Genomic DNA, 17,098 nt, shown 5'->3' on the forward strand with positions numbered 1-17,098 from the left:
ACAAAGGACATTGGGAAGCCTGTGGTGATTCAAAATGGCACTGGGTTGATTTTGGCGTTTTTCGTACCTTTGCTCGATGAAATAAGTCCTCATTAACCCCAAGGCATTGAGGGACTTCCAATATTTAAAACCAAAGCTCTTAATTTCAAGTTGGGGTTAATGGGAGACTATAATTGCATGCAAGTCGAACGAGTGCTTTTTAAACCAGTTCAAAACAAATTTAGGACTGAGTGGAGGCAATTGCAGACAACATACAGATGTTATGAAGATTCATTGGTAAAAGAAAAAGAAAATTATGGTAAAACTGGGCTCATATTTGCTGATTTAACCGGGTTTCCTGTGTACAATTTACTTGTCAAGCCAGTTTTCTTGTCGCTTATCTACCGATAGCCATCGGATAGCTACCCACCGCTAAGCAAATTTAACCTACGGATAAGTCCTATCGGCAGATAAATTTATCCGACTTTTCAGGAACCGCCCCTGGTGCTTCTTGCTATACAGCATATTGGCCCCACTTCTCCTCAAGAGAAAGCCTGGATCCACTCCTGAATTTGTGACTTACCATTTTCAATAGCATCAATCAAAGCATCAGTGTCCTTGCTTCTAATACAGTCAATCAATTGCCGATGAGATCTTTCACTGGAGCCATCAAATCGCCGTATTCCTGGACCTCCCCCTCTAGGGAGAGAGACACTTGACTTTGGCAGGGCTTGGCGGCCTTCAAACAGTAGTACAAGCAACAGATCAACAAGTCGCATAGTGTCCAGGATGCAACGCTCCTCCCCTTGTAGGGCTTTTTCTATGGCATCTGGAAGCTCTGATCGTAACAAATCCTGGAGAGAAAATATGATTAAGATGCAGTTATACCATTCAATAGGTCATGTGTCAATAACACAAAACAATTGCTGTGCAATAATGTGTCATTTAGCTGTGTAATAAATTCTGTTACATGTGTCATCGAGAAGTGTAATAGATTGTTACATGTGTCATTGAGCTGTGTAATAGATTCTGTTACATGTGTCATCGAGAGGTGTAATAGATTGTTACATGTGTTATTGAGTGGTGTAATAGATTGTGTTACATGTGTCATTGAGCTGTGTAATAGATTCTGTTACATGTGTTATTGAGTGGTGTAATAGATTCTGTTACATGTGTCATTGAGCTGTTTAATAGTTTATCTTACATGTTTCATTGAGCTGTGTTAATGTTTCTCTTACATGTTTTATTGAGATGTCTAGTTTCTCTTACATGTGTCCGTGAGATGTGTAAAAGTTTCTCTTACATGTGTCATTGAGCTGTGTAAAAGTTTCTCTCACATGTGTCATTGAGATGTGTAATACTTTTCCTTGCATGTGTCAATGAGCTGTGTTAAAGATGTTCTTACATGTGTTATTGAGCTGTGTAAAAGTTTCTTTTACTGTACATGTATCAATGAGTGAGCTGTGTAAAAGTTTCTCTTACATCTTTTGTCATTGTGTTATAAGTGCCTCTTACATGTGTTGTTGAGTTGTGTAAAAGTTTCCCTTACATGTGTTATTGCTGGTGAGCCTCTACATAAGGTTATCAGAAGACTGACAATTGTTGACACTGAGGTGTTGTTAGTCTTGGCGTCAGGGGTGGCACTACTGCTGGTACTTCTCTCGTTGGCTCCAGCAGCGCTAGCCAGTTGCCGAAGAAGCTCCCCAGTCAGTCCGTGCTTAGCCAAGGGCGCAGGGTCCACCACACGGCGCGTGAAGCGGTCAGCCAAAGAGGCAAAACATCTAAGAGCCCCATCTGATACCTAGAATATAAGAGTATTTTTTTTTGTTCAAAGAGGCTTGATAACAAATTCAAGCTTATCTCCCCCATTTAAGATGGTGACCAGTTTTCAATGTTCTACTCAGCAACCAACTATTAGAAGATTGCTTCAATAATTTGACAATGTATCATCTTTTCTTTGTTTTCTTGATATCCTTAACCCTAAACCTAAACCACTAAAAGCACTATTTGTAAGCAACCATAAATCCAAACTCACATATGGTCATCAGCTTGATAACCCTAATGTGAACTTAGACGCTATTTGTAAGCATCAGAAACCTAACATATTTATTCTCGTGCTTTAGAAGTGTTGACAGATATTTTACAATAAATCTGAATGGTCATCGGCTTGATATGCCTAACCTGAACACACACTATTTGTAAGCATCAGAAAACTCACATATTTATCCTCGTGTTCAAGAAGTGTTGACAGAGACTTGACACATGTCTCCAGGTTTTGATCCTGAGGTTCCATTCTCCCACACAGACGAGTGACGACATTCATGGCAGAGTGTAGGGTGTCCTTGTGAACTGCGCTGCCAAACTCACGGATAAAGGTCAGGGCGCACTGAAGTCCTCCCGCCTCAAACACTGCACCTGCTTCCCTTGTGCAGATCAACTCAAGGACCTAGTAAGGGCAGATGGACGAAGCGGCAACTATGAATTAGTCACACGTCCAATGGTGCATGGTGGGGCTTAAAGCCGCACTGTCACCAGCCTACTTCACGAGGGACGACGAAAACCTCAACCGATAAAAGACATAAGAATCTGCACTATTAAACAGGCCATCTGCTCTAAATTATCAGTTGAATCCTCGAAGAAAGTTCCAATAGACTCACTACTTTTATAATTTTGAAATATTTTTCGTGTTTTCGGCTAAAAATCAACGGACATCGTTAAATAATCAATCAGAAGTAAACTGGTGACAATGTGGCTAACCACCAAACTACTAATCAGTTATAGGCCAGGTAAAACCAGTACTCTTGAATTAAAAAATGATTTTGTGAGAAATTCAATGCTCTAGTGAAACTCAGACTCTATGCACACAATACCTTAACACATTGCTCCCCTAGATCTTTACTGGTCCTTGAAGACAGCTCTACAATAACCAATCTGTTACAAAGAGATTTCAGTGCACCATCAACAGCTACTATCCTCCTTGTGCACTCAGCAGACACATCCAGATAATAAGTGATTGCACGTGCCGTCACCTCAAGAACATTCTCTGGGGCACACTCATCCAGGAAAATGCGGCAAAGTGCTGGTAAAAAGGTTCTCGGAGGACAACTACAATAAAAGTAATTTGATATTATTTTGTCTCCCTGAGTTAAGATCCACAGTAGAATCTCCACATTGTCATTTGTATTTCTTCTCTGGTTTACTGGCTACAGTAGTTTGTTTTGTCATGCTGGAAACAATAGGTTCTGCTTATATTATGCACCAAAAGTTTGGAGGTTTATTTGAAAAAAAAGTAGGTACTGTAACAATTCGAATAAGAAGCCAGGCACTTATCTAATTTTCAGGTCTTTTTTGGGGGAAGAGGAAACCTGATTGTAGAGGGGGCACTTATTAGGGAGGAGGGGTAAGCTTATTCCATTTCAGCAGAATATACCAGCTTATGAATCAATTTAGAACAAAACTCTATTTGTGATAAACAGAAACGACAGTGAACTGTATGGTTGCCTAACGACCCAGTCATTAAGAAACCATTGATAAGATCCATTAGGCAACCAGTTGGGTTGGTTGCGTAAGTGGACAGGTTCCTAACGACTACCGGATACCCCTTCCTGCCTCGACTACCTGCTGTGGTCCTAATGAGAAAAGTGTATCATATAAAGGGGGATGGCCCCTCCCCCCATCCCCTCCTCTTCTCTTCTGCCTAGGCTATCACTTTGGTCCTAGTAAGATGAGTGTACCAAAATAGGGGGCCAAAGGGGTCTAGAAGAGGGGGATATGGAGGAGGAATCCAAAGCTGTTGTTATGGCTAACACTAGTATTGTCTGCCAATATAATAGCAGCTGGCTACAGCTGTGCAAAAAACTGTTTATAATTGTTTGAATTGACCAGGTTTTTACTGCATCTTTCACATGACTAGCAAAAACTATTTGCTTCAAAGTAATCAGAAATTATAGATATGTACTGACACTTACAAGTCTTTTTTGACACAAAAAATATCTGAATTTAACGAAAGAATGTGTGAGTTACTAATAGAACTTGTGATTAGGCTGTGAATTGGATACACATTCTTATCAAATATATTTTAACTGTTTTAGCAGCAAAACATTATGAGATGTGAACTGATGTTTATTTCTGGATTATTTTCACCTGATTCTTGGTTGTTTTTAATAACTTAAACCTAGAACCTGGATCATTCAAATTCCCTGCTAATTAAAACTATTTTTACCTTCTTTGGGTTGAGCATTTCCCCATGGACTCCAATTGTTCTTTCATTAATCCATAAAAAGAGGTAACTATTTTGGTTAATTATTATTTTTGAGTGTTTTTGGTATAAGTGGAAAATAATACCCTGTCCACCTTTTATATGAAACTATAAACAGCATTATAATTATTTTTAATCAAAGCTCCTGTTAATTCAAACCCCTTTAAACTCAAACAGATTTCCATCTCCACAGAAATCAAGCGATTGTGGCTCTACAAGACAGTTTTTACTGAAATTCTGCAACAACATATTCGTCTATGCTTCTGAACGTGGACACTGGGTTTTCATCAATATTTTCGTTGTGCTTGGTAATAAACTTCCTACATATCTATGGTAAAATACACTGTTACCATTTTCTCTTGTGAATGTTGTATGATTGCTAGTGTGGAACAGTCACGCTAATAGAATAATACCCAAATATTTTCAGAGATAACTCATCCGTCTCATCATCAAAAACATAACAAAATGCACTATAATAAGAACGTATGTCCAAATTCTAAATTACTAACCAGGGAAAACATTCTATAACAAAACATACTTAAGCTATAAAGTCATTTTCATTTAAGTTAGCGAGGAGATGTGCTTTAATAGCTCGTCTTGACCAACGGCGAGGTATTTTAGTAGAAAAAGAGAAGGCCCTATTTAATTCAAATCCTGGCCCAAACAAAACATGATAGGAATGAGGGACAAAACAAGAAAAAACAAACATAGATCTGTTATACCGTTTAAATATTCAATTCTGTCAGAGAAAAAACCTGGAATACTACCCTACAATATGGCAAAATATATCGAAATTAGGTTGGAACCGAAAAGAAATACGATAGATGATTGCTATTTACAGCATCAATCTTACCTTTCAAAACACCGATCGATGTTGTCTGACATTAGTAACAACATACAAAGCTGTTCCAACGCTATAAGTTGCATATCTCGTTCGTCCCCTTGCCCCATATTGAGCCATTCCAAAAGCGTATCTGGGTCCACGTCCACCATTTCAGCCTTATAATTTATCCAGGAATCCGATATGTTATGTGCTTTCTATACTTTCTCCTACGTTGGTCGTGTATCTATGGACAAAAGCTTCTGTCCTCAAACATCAATAAAAGCTGTGTTTAGTTTTTCAAGATTTAGAAAAAGAATATACAGTGTTATTGACTATATGTAAGTCACTGCATTTGGATTTAAACTCTTCTTCTTCAATTCCGTCGCAGGATCAATAGGAAAAGATGATGGCTTCAACTTTGAATTGAACGGAAACTTCCAGCTTCGCCGATGTCCGTCCGCGTGTAAAAAGCACGCGAAAAAATTGTCGTCAAAAATATCCCATGGCCTTTGCTTCCAACAGCGCCTTCAATAGAGAGACAAGGGAAGGAATAGTAGTCCTTAGAGTATTCCAAAAGGCCTATTCACACATCCATGTTCACAATTTCGTCACAAGTTCCGACGTCTTCAGAATTTCTCGTTTTGTTTCCTTCTTTCGCTTGCAGTGAAATCATGCACTGCCTCGTTTTCATGCAAGCCCGCCCCAAGCCCCTCTCGTATAAAGCTTGTACTTTGAACACAAAAACATCCATGCACATCTCCATCTCATAAATAACGAGAGGAAAACAACACCTTGATTAGAAATCCGTTTAACAGGAACAAAAGGAAGAAGCAATCTTCTAGGTTCCTAAAGGGGCATCTTTGAGGCCAGGACTTTCATATCGGTTTCAGGCGCGTACACAGGGGGGTGTAGGATACGCGCGCAGTCGCGCCCCCCTCTTGGCGGCCAAAAGTGGGTAATTTCTTATTAAGGAATCTTCAAATACTGTGCTTTTTCCTTATGATACCTATGACTGCGCAACCAACCCCCCACCCCACCCTCAGCCAATCCTGGGAACGCGCCTGGTTTTTATCTGTTTTTAAGCCCGGGGAGGCGGCACTGGGAAAGTATGACACGATCAAATTTGTTGCCTTGTTGGGACAGAGGATAAAGAGTATGGGGCGGGACAATGAATCAAGGGAAAAATCCTTTCAAAGCTCTAAGCAGACAACCCCCCACCACCCCTTCCTTCCTCACAATCACCGCCCTTAGCTGCTGGACTTTAGCATGATTATTTTAGAAATATCATACTAAGCCAGTGGCTAAGTGCTCGGAACGAATGGATAATGACATCGTGTTATTTTTGCATCATTCACAAAAATGTTTAATCAAACGTTTGTGGTAGGCGTTTCCTGTGTTATCTGCATAAGATAAAGAATTGAGTAAAAGTGATTTGTGGCTGTGAACGTGACTACACGAAAAGTGTGATTTGAGATAGAGCTTGTGAAACGTGATCCGCCTTATTTTTGTCTTTTTGACACACTATTTTTTTAAAGGTCTAATTTTAAGTTGAGGCTGGGCATTTATTTTTGTTCGTATTTTTGGGACATTTTAAGCGGCTGAATATGTAGTGTATATGATTATAATATCCAATGTATTATTAGGGAGACAGTTACACTGATGATAAGTAGCAATAATAAGTTTGTTACTCAGGGGCGGACCCAGGTTTTCAAAATGGAGGATGGATAAGGGCCGGATAGACGGTTTACAGGCCCAGGATTTTTCTTGGGGGGGGGGGGGATCCGAAAGAGTGGACCTAACTTTTGCGGGGGGGGGGGGGGGGTGGAATAAGTTCTCTGATAAAAATGTGACCATCCCCGAAAGAACTGGGTACGGGCCTGGGCTTATGACTGATCCAGTGGTTCTTGGTAGGTCACATAAATCTTACATACTTGACGCTCAATTGGATTTGTCGCGTTTCACAGAGGCGTACAACATGCTTTTTCAACCTTGTGTTGATTTACACTTTACCTTCCTTAAAAGGATTTAAACATTTAAGCAAGCCAAGATACCCGTAAATATATGGTTACAGTACGGCACTGTATTCTTTCGTTTCTCGTACACTTGGGATACCTGTGCAATTCCGTTAGGGACTGGATGAGTGTCCCCCAGTTGCCGCGCGATTATCCTTGTGCGTTCCTTTCGTGTTCGTTTCACTCTCTTGTTTGTTGTAGTTTATAAACTTTTCCCTTCATCACTATTTATTCGCGTAATGACCTACCTTCTCTAAAATCTTTCATTCTAATGACTCCGCTTTGAAAATATCAATTCTCTTATCCTTTTTGTCACGAAGGACAAACACATAAGTTACCCGGGAACGCATGACGCTTTATTTTAGTTGAGAATAGAAAGATCACATCTCTCAGCGTTCGGACCGTATGAGTGCAGTGGTATTAGAAATGGAGCCAGCCGCCACACCGCCAAGTTCCACATGTGAGTTTTCAAGTCGCCTTTTGACCAAACGCCGTTGCCCTTTTGGTGAGAGCCCCCAACAAAATGTCAAAATAGCAGCAACAGCAAGGGAGGAGAACCAAGGACCAGCCAGGGGTCTTAAAAGCTTCTTTGGTAATAGTGGATTCTCATCAGGTAAAACGAGGATTAAAAGTGTTACTGTGTGTAATTTAAGGAAAAAAAACGTGCAAATCTATTCAAAGTAAATCAGTGTGCCTTTGATGCAAAACAAAAGAAGGGAGGGGTGGTACATTCTATAAAAAATATATATGTACACCTATTTCAAATAAGGTTGCACTTGGAAAATCTGTGTAATACAACCCATCTTGCATCATTTTGTTACGACAAAGGGGTTCTTGGGTGCAACCTTAATTTAAATGGGTGTATAACAAATTGGGATGGTGATTAATACCCTCCTTGCAAATGTGGAGTTATGAATGTACAGAGGGTGCCTCAGACAGCCATTTCACAAATCATGCCTGATAACGGAAAAGAGCCAAGATAGCAGGCCCGGACTCAGGATTTTTCTTGGTGGGTGCGAAATCCGAAAAAGTGGACATAATTTTTCCAGGGGTGGAGGGAGTTGAATATACAAATCTGACCACTGACGAAAAAATAGATTTTTTTATGCCTTTGCAGTATCGGGAGGCCTGATAACGGAAAAGAGCCAAGATAGCAGGCCCGGACTCAGGATTTTTCTTGGGGGGTGCGAAATCCGAAAAAGTGGACATAATTTTTCCGGGGGTGGAGGGAGTTGAATATACAAATCTGACCACTGACGAAAAAAAAGATTTTTTTATGCCTTTGCAGTATCGGGAGGTTTATTGTCGGAATTGACTGCATACCAGAGTGATCTAGCTTGTGCTTGATAGTTTTGTTTACAAATAACACATCTATTAAGAACGGAAAGTTGACCTTCGGCCCTGGGTATGGGCCTGGATATACTTTTTTTTGCGGGGGAGGAAAACTGGAAAACCCAGAGAAAAACCCTTGGAACAGTTAAGCAAAAACCTGCTAACTGAACTAAAATTAAACCTGGGACACAGTGGCTAGAGGTACAGGCCCTCAGGCCCATGTCAAAATGTTGGCAGAGTAGAGTAGACGCAATAGTAGGCCAACTAAGGTCCCAATGCAACAATTAAGGGGGGGTGGACAAAATCAGGCATTCCTAGGACACATGGCTTTGTTTATTATAATAATGATATTTTGTTTATTCTCAAACTTTTGCAGCACGGGCCTGAATTACACTTTCAGGTCAAAACACATATATTATTACAATCAATACTTTAAAGTCACACACCTATGTCTACCACTGTAACCTGGAGTTGGGTAGCACTTCTTTAAACCTGTTGCAACCTGGAAAAATGACTTTGAAGTTGTTGTTGTTGTTGTACACTAGCAAATATTATCCCTAAAATACAGTGTAGATCCCATGTTAAAACAATCATATAAAAAGCACTGTTTTATATGGTTTTATTTTGGATTAAAATATTGATTTAAGTTTTGTTTGGTTTAAACATGTTTCACATTGTGAAATAATGTTTTCTTTTCAAGGATTTTCAGCTTTCCATATCATGATGAACAGCCAGAAAGCCAACTCAAGCATTTCCACAGCCTCTTATGCAACCAACAGCACTAGCAAGTGTTGGGTATGTCAGCATGCTAAGGAGACGCTGCCCTGTGCATTCTGTGAACATGGAGCATGTGAAATGTGTGTGCGTCAGTGCAGCAAGTGTTTTGGAGTCTTCTGTTCGTTTTGCTCTACTATTATTTATGATCACTGTGAGGATAGCGCTTTGTGTCTAACATGCCACGCAGAGGAGTTCAGAAAGATTAAAAACAGCGATACAATCACTCAAACGCAGTGGAGGAAAACAGGTGAACAATTCCCACAAATAATAACATAGAAGACAAGTTCAGGCAGCAGTTATGAAGGACATTTACCATTGTTATTTTATATTGGTGCGTTTTTTGTATATAGATTTCCCTCTTGGAACCTTTTGCAGCATAAAAGAGGAAGTCTTGTGTAGTAGCATGTTGTAAGAGTTTTTTTTTAAACTTGGTCTGCATTTTGGTTCTAGCTGAATTTTGAAATGGCCTGCTCATTATTTTATGTACTCTAAAAGTCAATAAAAATGTGTTTAAAAATAGTCTACTATTTTGAAAAGAAGTCAGTACGGTATGACGTCAAGTGAGAGGTTATACTCTTGTCTCTGTGAAAGGACATTTAATATATATGAATGAATATTTCTAGAGTGAGATCATAGAAGCATCAGTTCTTTCGACATAGGAAAAAAACGCAGGAAAACATGGTTCCCGTGGGTCCTTAGTCTTGTCTTATGTTTAATTAATAATGGCCTCAAATAGTCTTTTTCTCAAGTTACTACTAATTAGGCAGCGCGCGTACTATGGTAGCCATATAATAAACAATTCTAATGCCAATGAAGCATGGTCATGGTCAGAAATACATCTTGTTATTCTCTAGTACATTTTCGAAGCTGTTCACATTTTTGAAGATTTTTCTTTACTGATATGTATACACCTATTTTCGCTATATTTTTAGATTTTGTCTGTATTCACGGTTTATTAATCAGCTCTGTCTCTTTGTATGTGTCATGGTTTTAAGCTGACCTTTAGGGCGAGACACACAAAACAGATTTGTATCACTCGAAGAGGTGTAATTATTGGGGGCTTGTAGCCCCTCCTTTCCGTTCCCACCCACACGATGTGCTGGAGGCTCGTCGTGACTTTACTGCTTATTGCTAATGGCAATTGCTACCGTGTAATTCTAAATGCCTGCAAAATCTCTAATTTCTTCCATTTTAAGCGATCTTTAAAATGTAATCTTGGGCGTAATCAGTCGCGTTTTCTCTCTGTTGTACCAGGCGTCGTTGAAGTGTTACATCGATAATGTAAAAGCAGTGTTTAATTGAATTAACATCCGGCTCTTTCCTTAAGAGGAGGCGTTTGTACTCTGCTAACGCCACCTCACTGGTCCTGTTAGCCCCACCCTTATAATAAGGAAATGTTTATATAATAAAATTTGCCTTTTGTTACAACCATTGAAATTGTATAGGAATTTTCAATGTGCTGTTTCAGTTGGTTCAGTGCATAAGCAACAAAGGAAGTCCGCTTGTCCCTTATTATAAAACCTCGCAGGTATCTTCATTAAAGGTAAGCAGACTAGATAAATGTAAGCAAAAAAAATATATAAAACAGAAAAGATCGGTAGTAGAAGAAAAAAAAAACTGAGACTTTTTCAGGTGCTTAACTTCCTCTGATATGCCTGTATTTTTTGCTTCTGAAGACAAAAAACTCATTCGTCGTCAACAAAATCAGGTCTGATGACCAAATTGACCATAACCAGTATTAAAAAATAACCGATTTTAACGTCATGTTCACTCTGCACTGTGACATTCGCTTATACACTCTTTTTAATCAGAATGTCTCATTTTTGAGTATTTTAAGGCTGAAAATGTTCTTAGATTTAAATGCATATAAAAATACAATAGCCAATTAATCATTAGGAAGAGAATTAAGCAAATGATTCATCGCAATAATATTTAAGATTGTTTTAATCAACAGAATTCGATTTTGCGTTTTACTACGCATCCGACTAACAAAGCATTTGTTGCTATCTGAGCCTCGACATGTTAGGCATGTCAGGGGCGTAGCCAGGGGGATGGCCCAGGGAGGGCGACCCCCCCCCCCCCACCTCCTTCTAGCAGCCAAAAATACAGTAAATGTATGAGATATTATATAAAATACAGGAGAAAATGCCTTGAAATGGTATTTTGGGACCCTCCCCCCCCTCTCTGTTAAAAACCCTGGCTACGCCGCTGCATGTTCTTAAAATTTGACTGGACGCTCTAATAAAAAAAAGCTTTTAAAAAGAAAAATTAGTGTAACATAATAGCACTTCAGAGCACGTCATACCATGCCCACTGAGGATATTGTTTGGCGTAGGAATTCAGCATATTCAGCGCCTGCCCAGGAATATATTATCATAGTCACGCTAGAGCGCTCGAGAGACCTACGCTCTGCTCTTAGCAGAGAAACTAATCCGGATGTACAAGCCTGTTTTCTTGTCCCAGTAAAACAGTGGATTTTGATTACTCGAATTCCGATCGAATTTCTTGCGCAAATCAAGCGTGAGTCCTAAACCTAAACTGGATCTTTGACTATGGGATTTGACGTCATCGTGATGTCCTTGACGTCACTAGTTTCAGACTTGTTACAAGCTTGAAGCATCGCAATTGGATTGAGGTGAAGGTTATTCAATGTCCCGTCTAGCCCGGACCACGCGTGACGTCGTATTCATAGTACAACTGAGGTTTCCATGTGTTTACTATGGATGTACTAAGAGCACATCTACGAGTAAATTCAGTCTTTACCCTGGATCTCGCAACAAGCAGAATTAGTATTCTGCCGTGTCATCATGTGTTTCACAGGATACATGCTTCTTCGCGCGTTGAACAAAAACAAAGTCCGGTTTTGCTGGACCTCGAAATAGACTACTATGTTTAGACTAGTATGTTTTATTCTAATCAAATTTTAAAATAATACCACTAAACTTTCTCGCCCCCAATTCATTTAGGGTGGTTTCCAAAACCCCATGAAATACTATTTAGTGTATTTAGTACTTATATGCTTGTCTATTACACTTTAACATTTTGTTTCACGGGAACCACTCTACTAGTACAAGTAAGTTAATTTGCTAACTTAGATAGTATCTGAATTCCCCTAAATGGACTATTCACTTATTGTTGTTTACCAGAACGTGTGCTAAGGATCGATGAACTAACTGAGCTACCTGAGTGCTCTCGGCCTTTTACTGCTAGCCCAAGCCTCTGTTATTTCGCTAGTCTAGTCGAAATACATGAGAAAGGCCTGTGCTTAACAGGGGGCTATCGGCTCGCAGGTTACAAAAGACCTGCAATCCACAAATAAATATCGCGTTGTTATGCGTATCCGATTATTTTACTGTGTTTTAATTTAACTGTGAAGTGAATTGACAGAATTGAGGTATAATCTAGTGCTGTAGCAACTAAGACCCACTTGCATTTTGCGCGCAGTGTGAGAATGATTTGCCGAAAATAAAAAATAAAAAACAGAGCGTTTAGCTTTAGAATTAGTCCATAATTCTTAACTGAACTGTAATCTATACGTTTCCTTTTTCAGTCTTGCATTTTATCAGGCGATGCGATTGTGAAATAGGCTCAAGCAATGACGTCAGACACATACTGTACTACCGAGAATCACGTACTCGCTATATCAATTTCATTTCTTTTGCAAAAAACACACGAGAAATTAGCCTTTTAAGCAATGCAATGCCTTGAAATCGATTGAATATATCGTAAAAAATGTCAAATGATGTTTTATGCGAATTATTCCACAATGAAAATCGACTTAAGCCAAGCTGATAAATTATGTACGATATGGGTTTCGAGTTGTAGCAACGGATCCAAAACAAAACAAAACAGTTATTTCTCGAAAAGCGAAAAATCATACATACACATAAATCGGCAAATACTCAGGCATAAGCTAGACTGTTCTTTACTATACGTAAATCTCCCTAAGTAGCAAGCAAAGTTTAATTTGAATTGAGGACTTTGATATTGGGCTTAGAACATTGCGCAAGGCTCTAGAAAGATCGTTGTGTGACAATAAAACTTTTCATCACCTTAGCAACATCAAAATATAAAGATCTGATTGGTCGAGAGAAAAAAGCCTCTGACGTCATAGCTTTAGACTAAAATAGCGCAATCGTCATTTGAGAGATCTCGCTCAGGTTATATAGCAGCGAACATTGGGTTTTTCCCAGAATAGTTGTGATTCAGAGAATAGGAACGGGACATCCCCGGATATAGTATCTAGCGAATCAGCCAGTGTTTACCTTACCTCGTTTGCAAGTAAAGATTTTTCTTGCCCTGAACATGAACGCTGCATTTCAGTCTATGAACCCCAGTCACGAACATAACAACTACGAGCTCTACACCAGAACCGCTATGCCAGTGCCGGTAGCAGAGGATTCAGACAGAGATTCTAATGTAAGTAAGTTTAAATGCACTTATGAAGTTCCTACAATTCTGGTTCTGTAACATTTAATGTTTGGAAGCCTGCTTTTCGGTGACTCGACCGGGAATTTTGGCGCGTGCCAATTTGAACTCCGCACGTGCTATGACGGTTTAACGATTATTGCGAATTTCTAAAATAAACTTAAACGCCCGAAAATATTGTACAATTTGTCGTGAGCTTTTTGTTGCTATTCTGTTTTTTTCTTGTTGTGTTGAGTATTTCGCATAAAATCATACAAAATGTTACGTTTTTCCAAATTTGTATGGTAACATTGTGAAAGAAGCATTACTAAACATTCGTGTAAAATTGAGCAAATCTTTCTGAAAATTCTCTTATTTATACGCAATAATGGTTTATTAAGGATTAGGAATAAATGCGTCGTCGCTAACATGTTATTGCGCGTTCTTTTGAAAACGGCGCGATCGCTCTTTGTTTACATTGAGTTATAACATGCGTCACCGAAATAATATATTTCCGAATGCAAACATAAGATTTCTCGCATCTCTTTTTAGTCAAACTCTCAACTACTATGCACTTATAAATATTTTTTTATCATTTCACAGATTTCAAGTGAAGACACCGCAAGCTTTTCAGAATTTTCAAATCCACAAACACCGCCGCTGAAAGGACCAGCTGATGGCGTGAAACAAGAGCTTCGTAACGCAATCAAGTGCCGAAGAGTCGCCAAAGGACTCGAAGAAATGCCTCATTTAGACGCTAAAAGGCCTAAAGTTGAAGAGGTATGTTGATAAAATTACTTTATTTTGACAGAGACAGAATATTCCATATGTTTAGCACATTAACCGGCAAAAAGCCATTCAACTGCTCTTCCCATATATGGAAATCGACTTTAGCTATCTCTATGAGATATTGGTGATGTTTTATTCAAAACTGAACTCGCGTCATTATTTTTGTTTTTGTGCTTGAGTAGACTGATAAACTATTATTTTCAAATTCAGCTATCTCCTGCGGAATTAGAAAAAAGAAGGATACGACGCGAACGAAATAAATTAGCCGCTTTCAAATGCAGACAGCGACGGAAAGAACACATTCAAGAGCTTGAAATAGTAAGTATGAATATTACATTGAATAGATCTAAAACGATCAAAGTCCTAGCCATGTAAACAAAGGGGTTGAAACGTGTACCGGAAACGGAAATGATTCTGCACTTATCCATTTCATCGGAAGGCGTGCTTTTCACCAGTTTCATGTGGATAAGTGGGGTGTGACTATTGTCTATATAATTAATATATTTTATCTATTTATTTGTAGGAATCTGAAGGAATTGAAGACTCTAATAGGGAACTTGAAAGAGAAATATCTGAGCTTCATGAGCAAAGACAACAGCTGGAAGAAATGTTGAAAACACATTCATGCAAGCTATCTAATAACAACGGTGGCTCCAGAACTAAATCAGACTCCTGTGCCTCTGCCGCTGCCAAATCGAACTCTGGAAGCCCAACTACCCCAACAGGACCTATTAAGGCATAAATAGTGACAAGATGGATTCATAATGCTGTGGTAGAAATCAGCATGCACTGGAAGTATCCAATCCTATGATAACAGTATCAGAAAAACCAGCTATGCTTTTTGCTTCTGCAGGAAGAATATATAAAAACATACTGCACAACTACTTATTTGTTAGTTTTGGAGGGTTGCAGTCTCAAAACTGGATCTCGGGTAGGCAGAAGGGGCCAGTACCATCCTTTTTCCTAATAGTATACTTAAAAATAGGAAAACAATATATTTTTTTATGTGGTGATTTGTTGAGTGAAAACTGAAGAAATTTTTGAAAAAAAGATTCATTTTAGTTTTTTTCTAAATCATAAGGAACATGTCACTTGAGGTGACCTATTTTATTTATAATAGATCTTACAAAAACAATTGCTTGGGGTTTGGATTTTTTTGCTTGCTTTATCTTATCTATAAGATTATTACGAGTAGAGTTCACTAGCCCAAGAAAGTATAACTATTTATTATAACAAATTACAAGGCTAGGTTGTACACAAGGCTTTGCTGGTTGAAGCCTCCAGATAGATAGATCTGTTTTTTGATGTACTAGGCCGTTAAATGAGAGATATATGTATAGTTAATTTATGTAAATTATGAATCATTAGATAGGAAAAAAGTGCATCAAGTGAAAAACATGCATAGTTATCTGTGTGTATGCATTACATATTGAACTGCAAAAATGCAGAATAAAATGTGACGGTAAAAAGAACAAATCTCTTTTCTCTTCTTTTTCCTTCTCACAGGTAGTTGGCAAAATTATTATTTTTTTCTATTTCTGGCTGTGCTTGTAATATGCCTAAACTTACCCTTGATGAAATTAGGTGCAAAGAGAAGCATTGAACAACAAGGTCATTCTAAAATTAGAATGACCTAATTTGCATGGCCACATTCACGTGCTTCATGATCATATTCACGTGCTTCCACATATTACCATTTTAACATCACCACATATTGCTATATCATTTCACTGTAAGATGAATTGGACTAAAAAAAGTAAACAGGCGCTTTGCACTTGAGTAATAACGTGTTTTGCACGCGGATTATTTTGCTGTTCGCACGCACATGTTTTGCCCATCCTTACTCCTTACGATAGGCAAGTTTTATTGGTACGGTATAAACTAAGTTGAACAAGTATTAAAAAAAATCTTTTTTTTATAAAGTTTCTTTAGTTTCTTCTAACAAGTTGTTGACAAAGATTCATTTTTATTCTATTTCTGGCTGTTCTTCTTGTGATGTACCTAAAACGTACCCTTGATGAAATGAGGTGCAAAGAGAACCATTGAACTACAGCGTCATTCTAAAAATAGCTCTATGACCTAATTTGCATTGTCATATTTACGTGCTTATACTGCTTAAAACTCATTACCATTTTAACATAACCATATTGCCATATCATCATTTCTGCAAGATGAACTGGACTAAAAATAGCCCGGTGACTAATTACGTGTTTTGCACGCTAATATTTTTGCTGTTCGCACGCACATGTTTCGCCCACCCTATTCCTTACGATAGGTAGGACAGACAGTTCTATTGTTAGTCTTATGTCTGTTTTAATTTATCATTAGAGAAAAAATTTGATTATTCATTATTTTGGCTGTTATTTAATATCATAATTCTGTTTTTTTTTTTAGTTGACTAGTTATTTCTCCGTCGAGTAGATTTCCGTCAAGTCGGTCTAGAAGGTTTTTTTAGCCCTGTACTGATTGTGAAATTAGAACTAGATTGTCAAAGTATAAAACACACCAGATAGTGATAGGGGCTAGCTAATAGGGGGCAGCGGACGGGGAGGGGCTTACATAAACGAGCGTTTTACATGCTCCTTTTGGGAGCACTCCACCGCCCCCAGGCCCCTGGGTGTCAGTCCCCATTGTCAGGCCCAATTTTGATTTCATATCAAACATATTCCCCACGGATAGTGTCCTTCGTATGTATTGCCTTATATGGGCATAGATGCCCAT

The 17,098-nt window shown here is 38.7% G+C and overlaps 3 protein-coding genes across 6 annotated transcripts in view; 2 read left to right on the forward strand and 1 right to left on the reverse strand.

The window, feature by feature from the left end:
• Positions 1–5,737, reverse strand: part of LOC5512974 (E3 ubiquitin-protein ligase HECTD1-like) — a 35,136-nt gene extending 29,399 nt beyond the window's left edge. For all 4 annotated transcript variants that reach the window (XM_048729906.1, XM_048729908.1, XM_048729907.1 and 1 more), the window contains exons 1-5: positions 5,091–5,737; positions 2,850–3,084; positions 2,198–2,425; positions 1,529–1,780; positions 563–833 (exon numbers count right to left, since the gene is read on the reverse strand). In XM_048729906.1, coding sequence (XP_048585863.1) covers positions 563–833; positions 1,529–1,780; positions 2,198–2,425; positions 2,850–3,084; positions 5,091–5,230 — 1,126 coding nt within the window. In that variant the 5' untranslated portion in view covers positions 5,231–5,737. The remainder of the gene's footprint in view (positions 1–562; positions 834–1,528; positions 1,781–2,197; positions 2,426–2,849; positions 3,085–5,090) is intronic.
• A 1,470-nt stretch (positions 5,738–7,207) lies between these two features.
• LOC5512978 lies at positions 7,208–9,698 on the forward strand. The gene is made up of 2 exons (XM_001633274.3): positions 7,208–7,685; positions 9,105–9,698. Exons 1-2 carry the CDS (start codon positions 7,478–7,480, stop codon positions 9,455–9,457), a joined length of 561 nt encoding a protein of 186 aa, XP_001633324.3. The 5' UTR covers positions 7,208–7,477; the 3' UTR covers positions 9,458–9,698.
• Positions 9,699–13,339: 3,641 nt separating this feature from the next.
• LOC5512977 (cyclic AMP-dependent transcription factor ATF-3) lies at positions 13,340–15,849 on the forward strand. The gene is made up of 4 exons (XM_001633273.3): positions 13,340–13,600; positions 14,192–14,368; positions 14,588–14,695; positions 14,901–15,849. Exons 1-4 carry the CDS (start codon positions 13,487–13,489, stop codon positions 15,117–15,119), a joined length of 618 nt encoding a protein of 205 aa, XP_001633323.2. The 5' UTR covers positions 13,340–13,486; the 3' UTR covers positions 15,120–15,849.
• Positions 15,850–17,098: the final 1,249 nt, after the last annotated feature.

This window comes from Nematostella vectensis, chromosome 7 (genome assembly GCF_932526225.1).
Source record: "Nematostella vectensis chromosome 7, jaNemVect1.1, whole genome shotgun sequence".
NCBI classification, from domain to species: Eukaryota; Metazoa; Cnidaria; class Anthozoa; order Actiniaria; family Edwardsiidae; genus Nematostella; species Nematostella vectensis.

Bases quoted from the DNA above. Each gene is read 5' to 3' on its own strand.
- LOC5512977 (XM_001633273.3), top strand. From the start codon at position 13,487: ATGAACGCTGCATTTCAGTCTATGAACCCCAGTCACGAACATAACAAC. The intron at 13,601-14,191 runs GTAAGTAAGTTT...ATCATTTCACAG, and splicing joins ATTCAGACAGAGATTCTAAT to ATTTCAAGTGAAGACACCGC. The intron at 14,369-14,587 runs GTATGTTGATAA...TTTCAAATTCAG, and splicing joins AAAGGCCTAAAGTTGAAGAG to CTATCTCCTGCGGAATTAGA.
- LOC5512978 (XM_001633274.3), top strand. From the start codon at position 7,478: ATGAGTGCAGTGGTATTAGAAATGGAGCCAGCCGCCACACCGCCAAGT. The intron at 7,686-9,104 runs GTAAAACGAGGA...TTTCTTTTCAAG, and splicing joins TAATAGTGGATTCTCATCAG to GATTTTCAGCTTTCCATATC.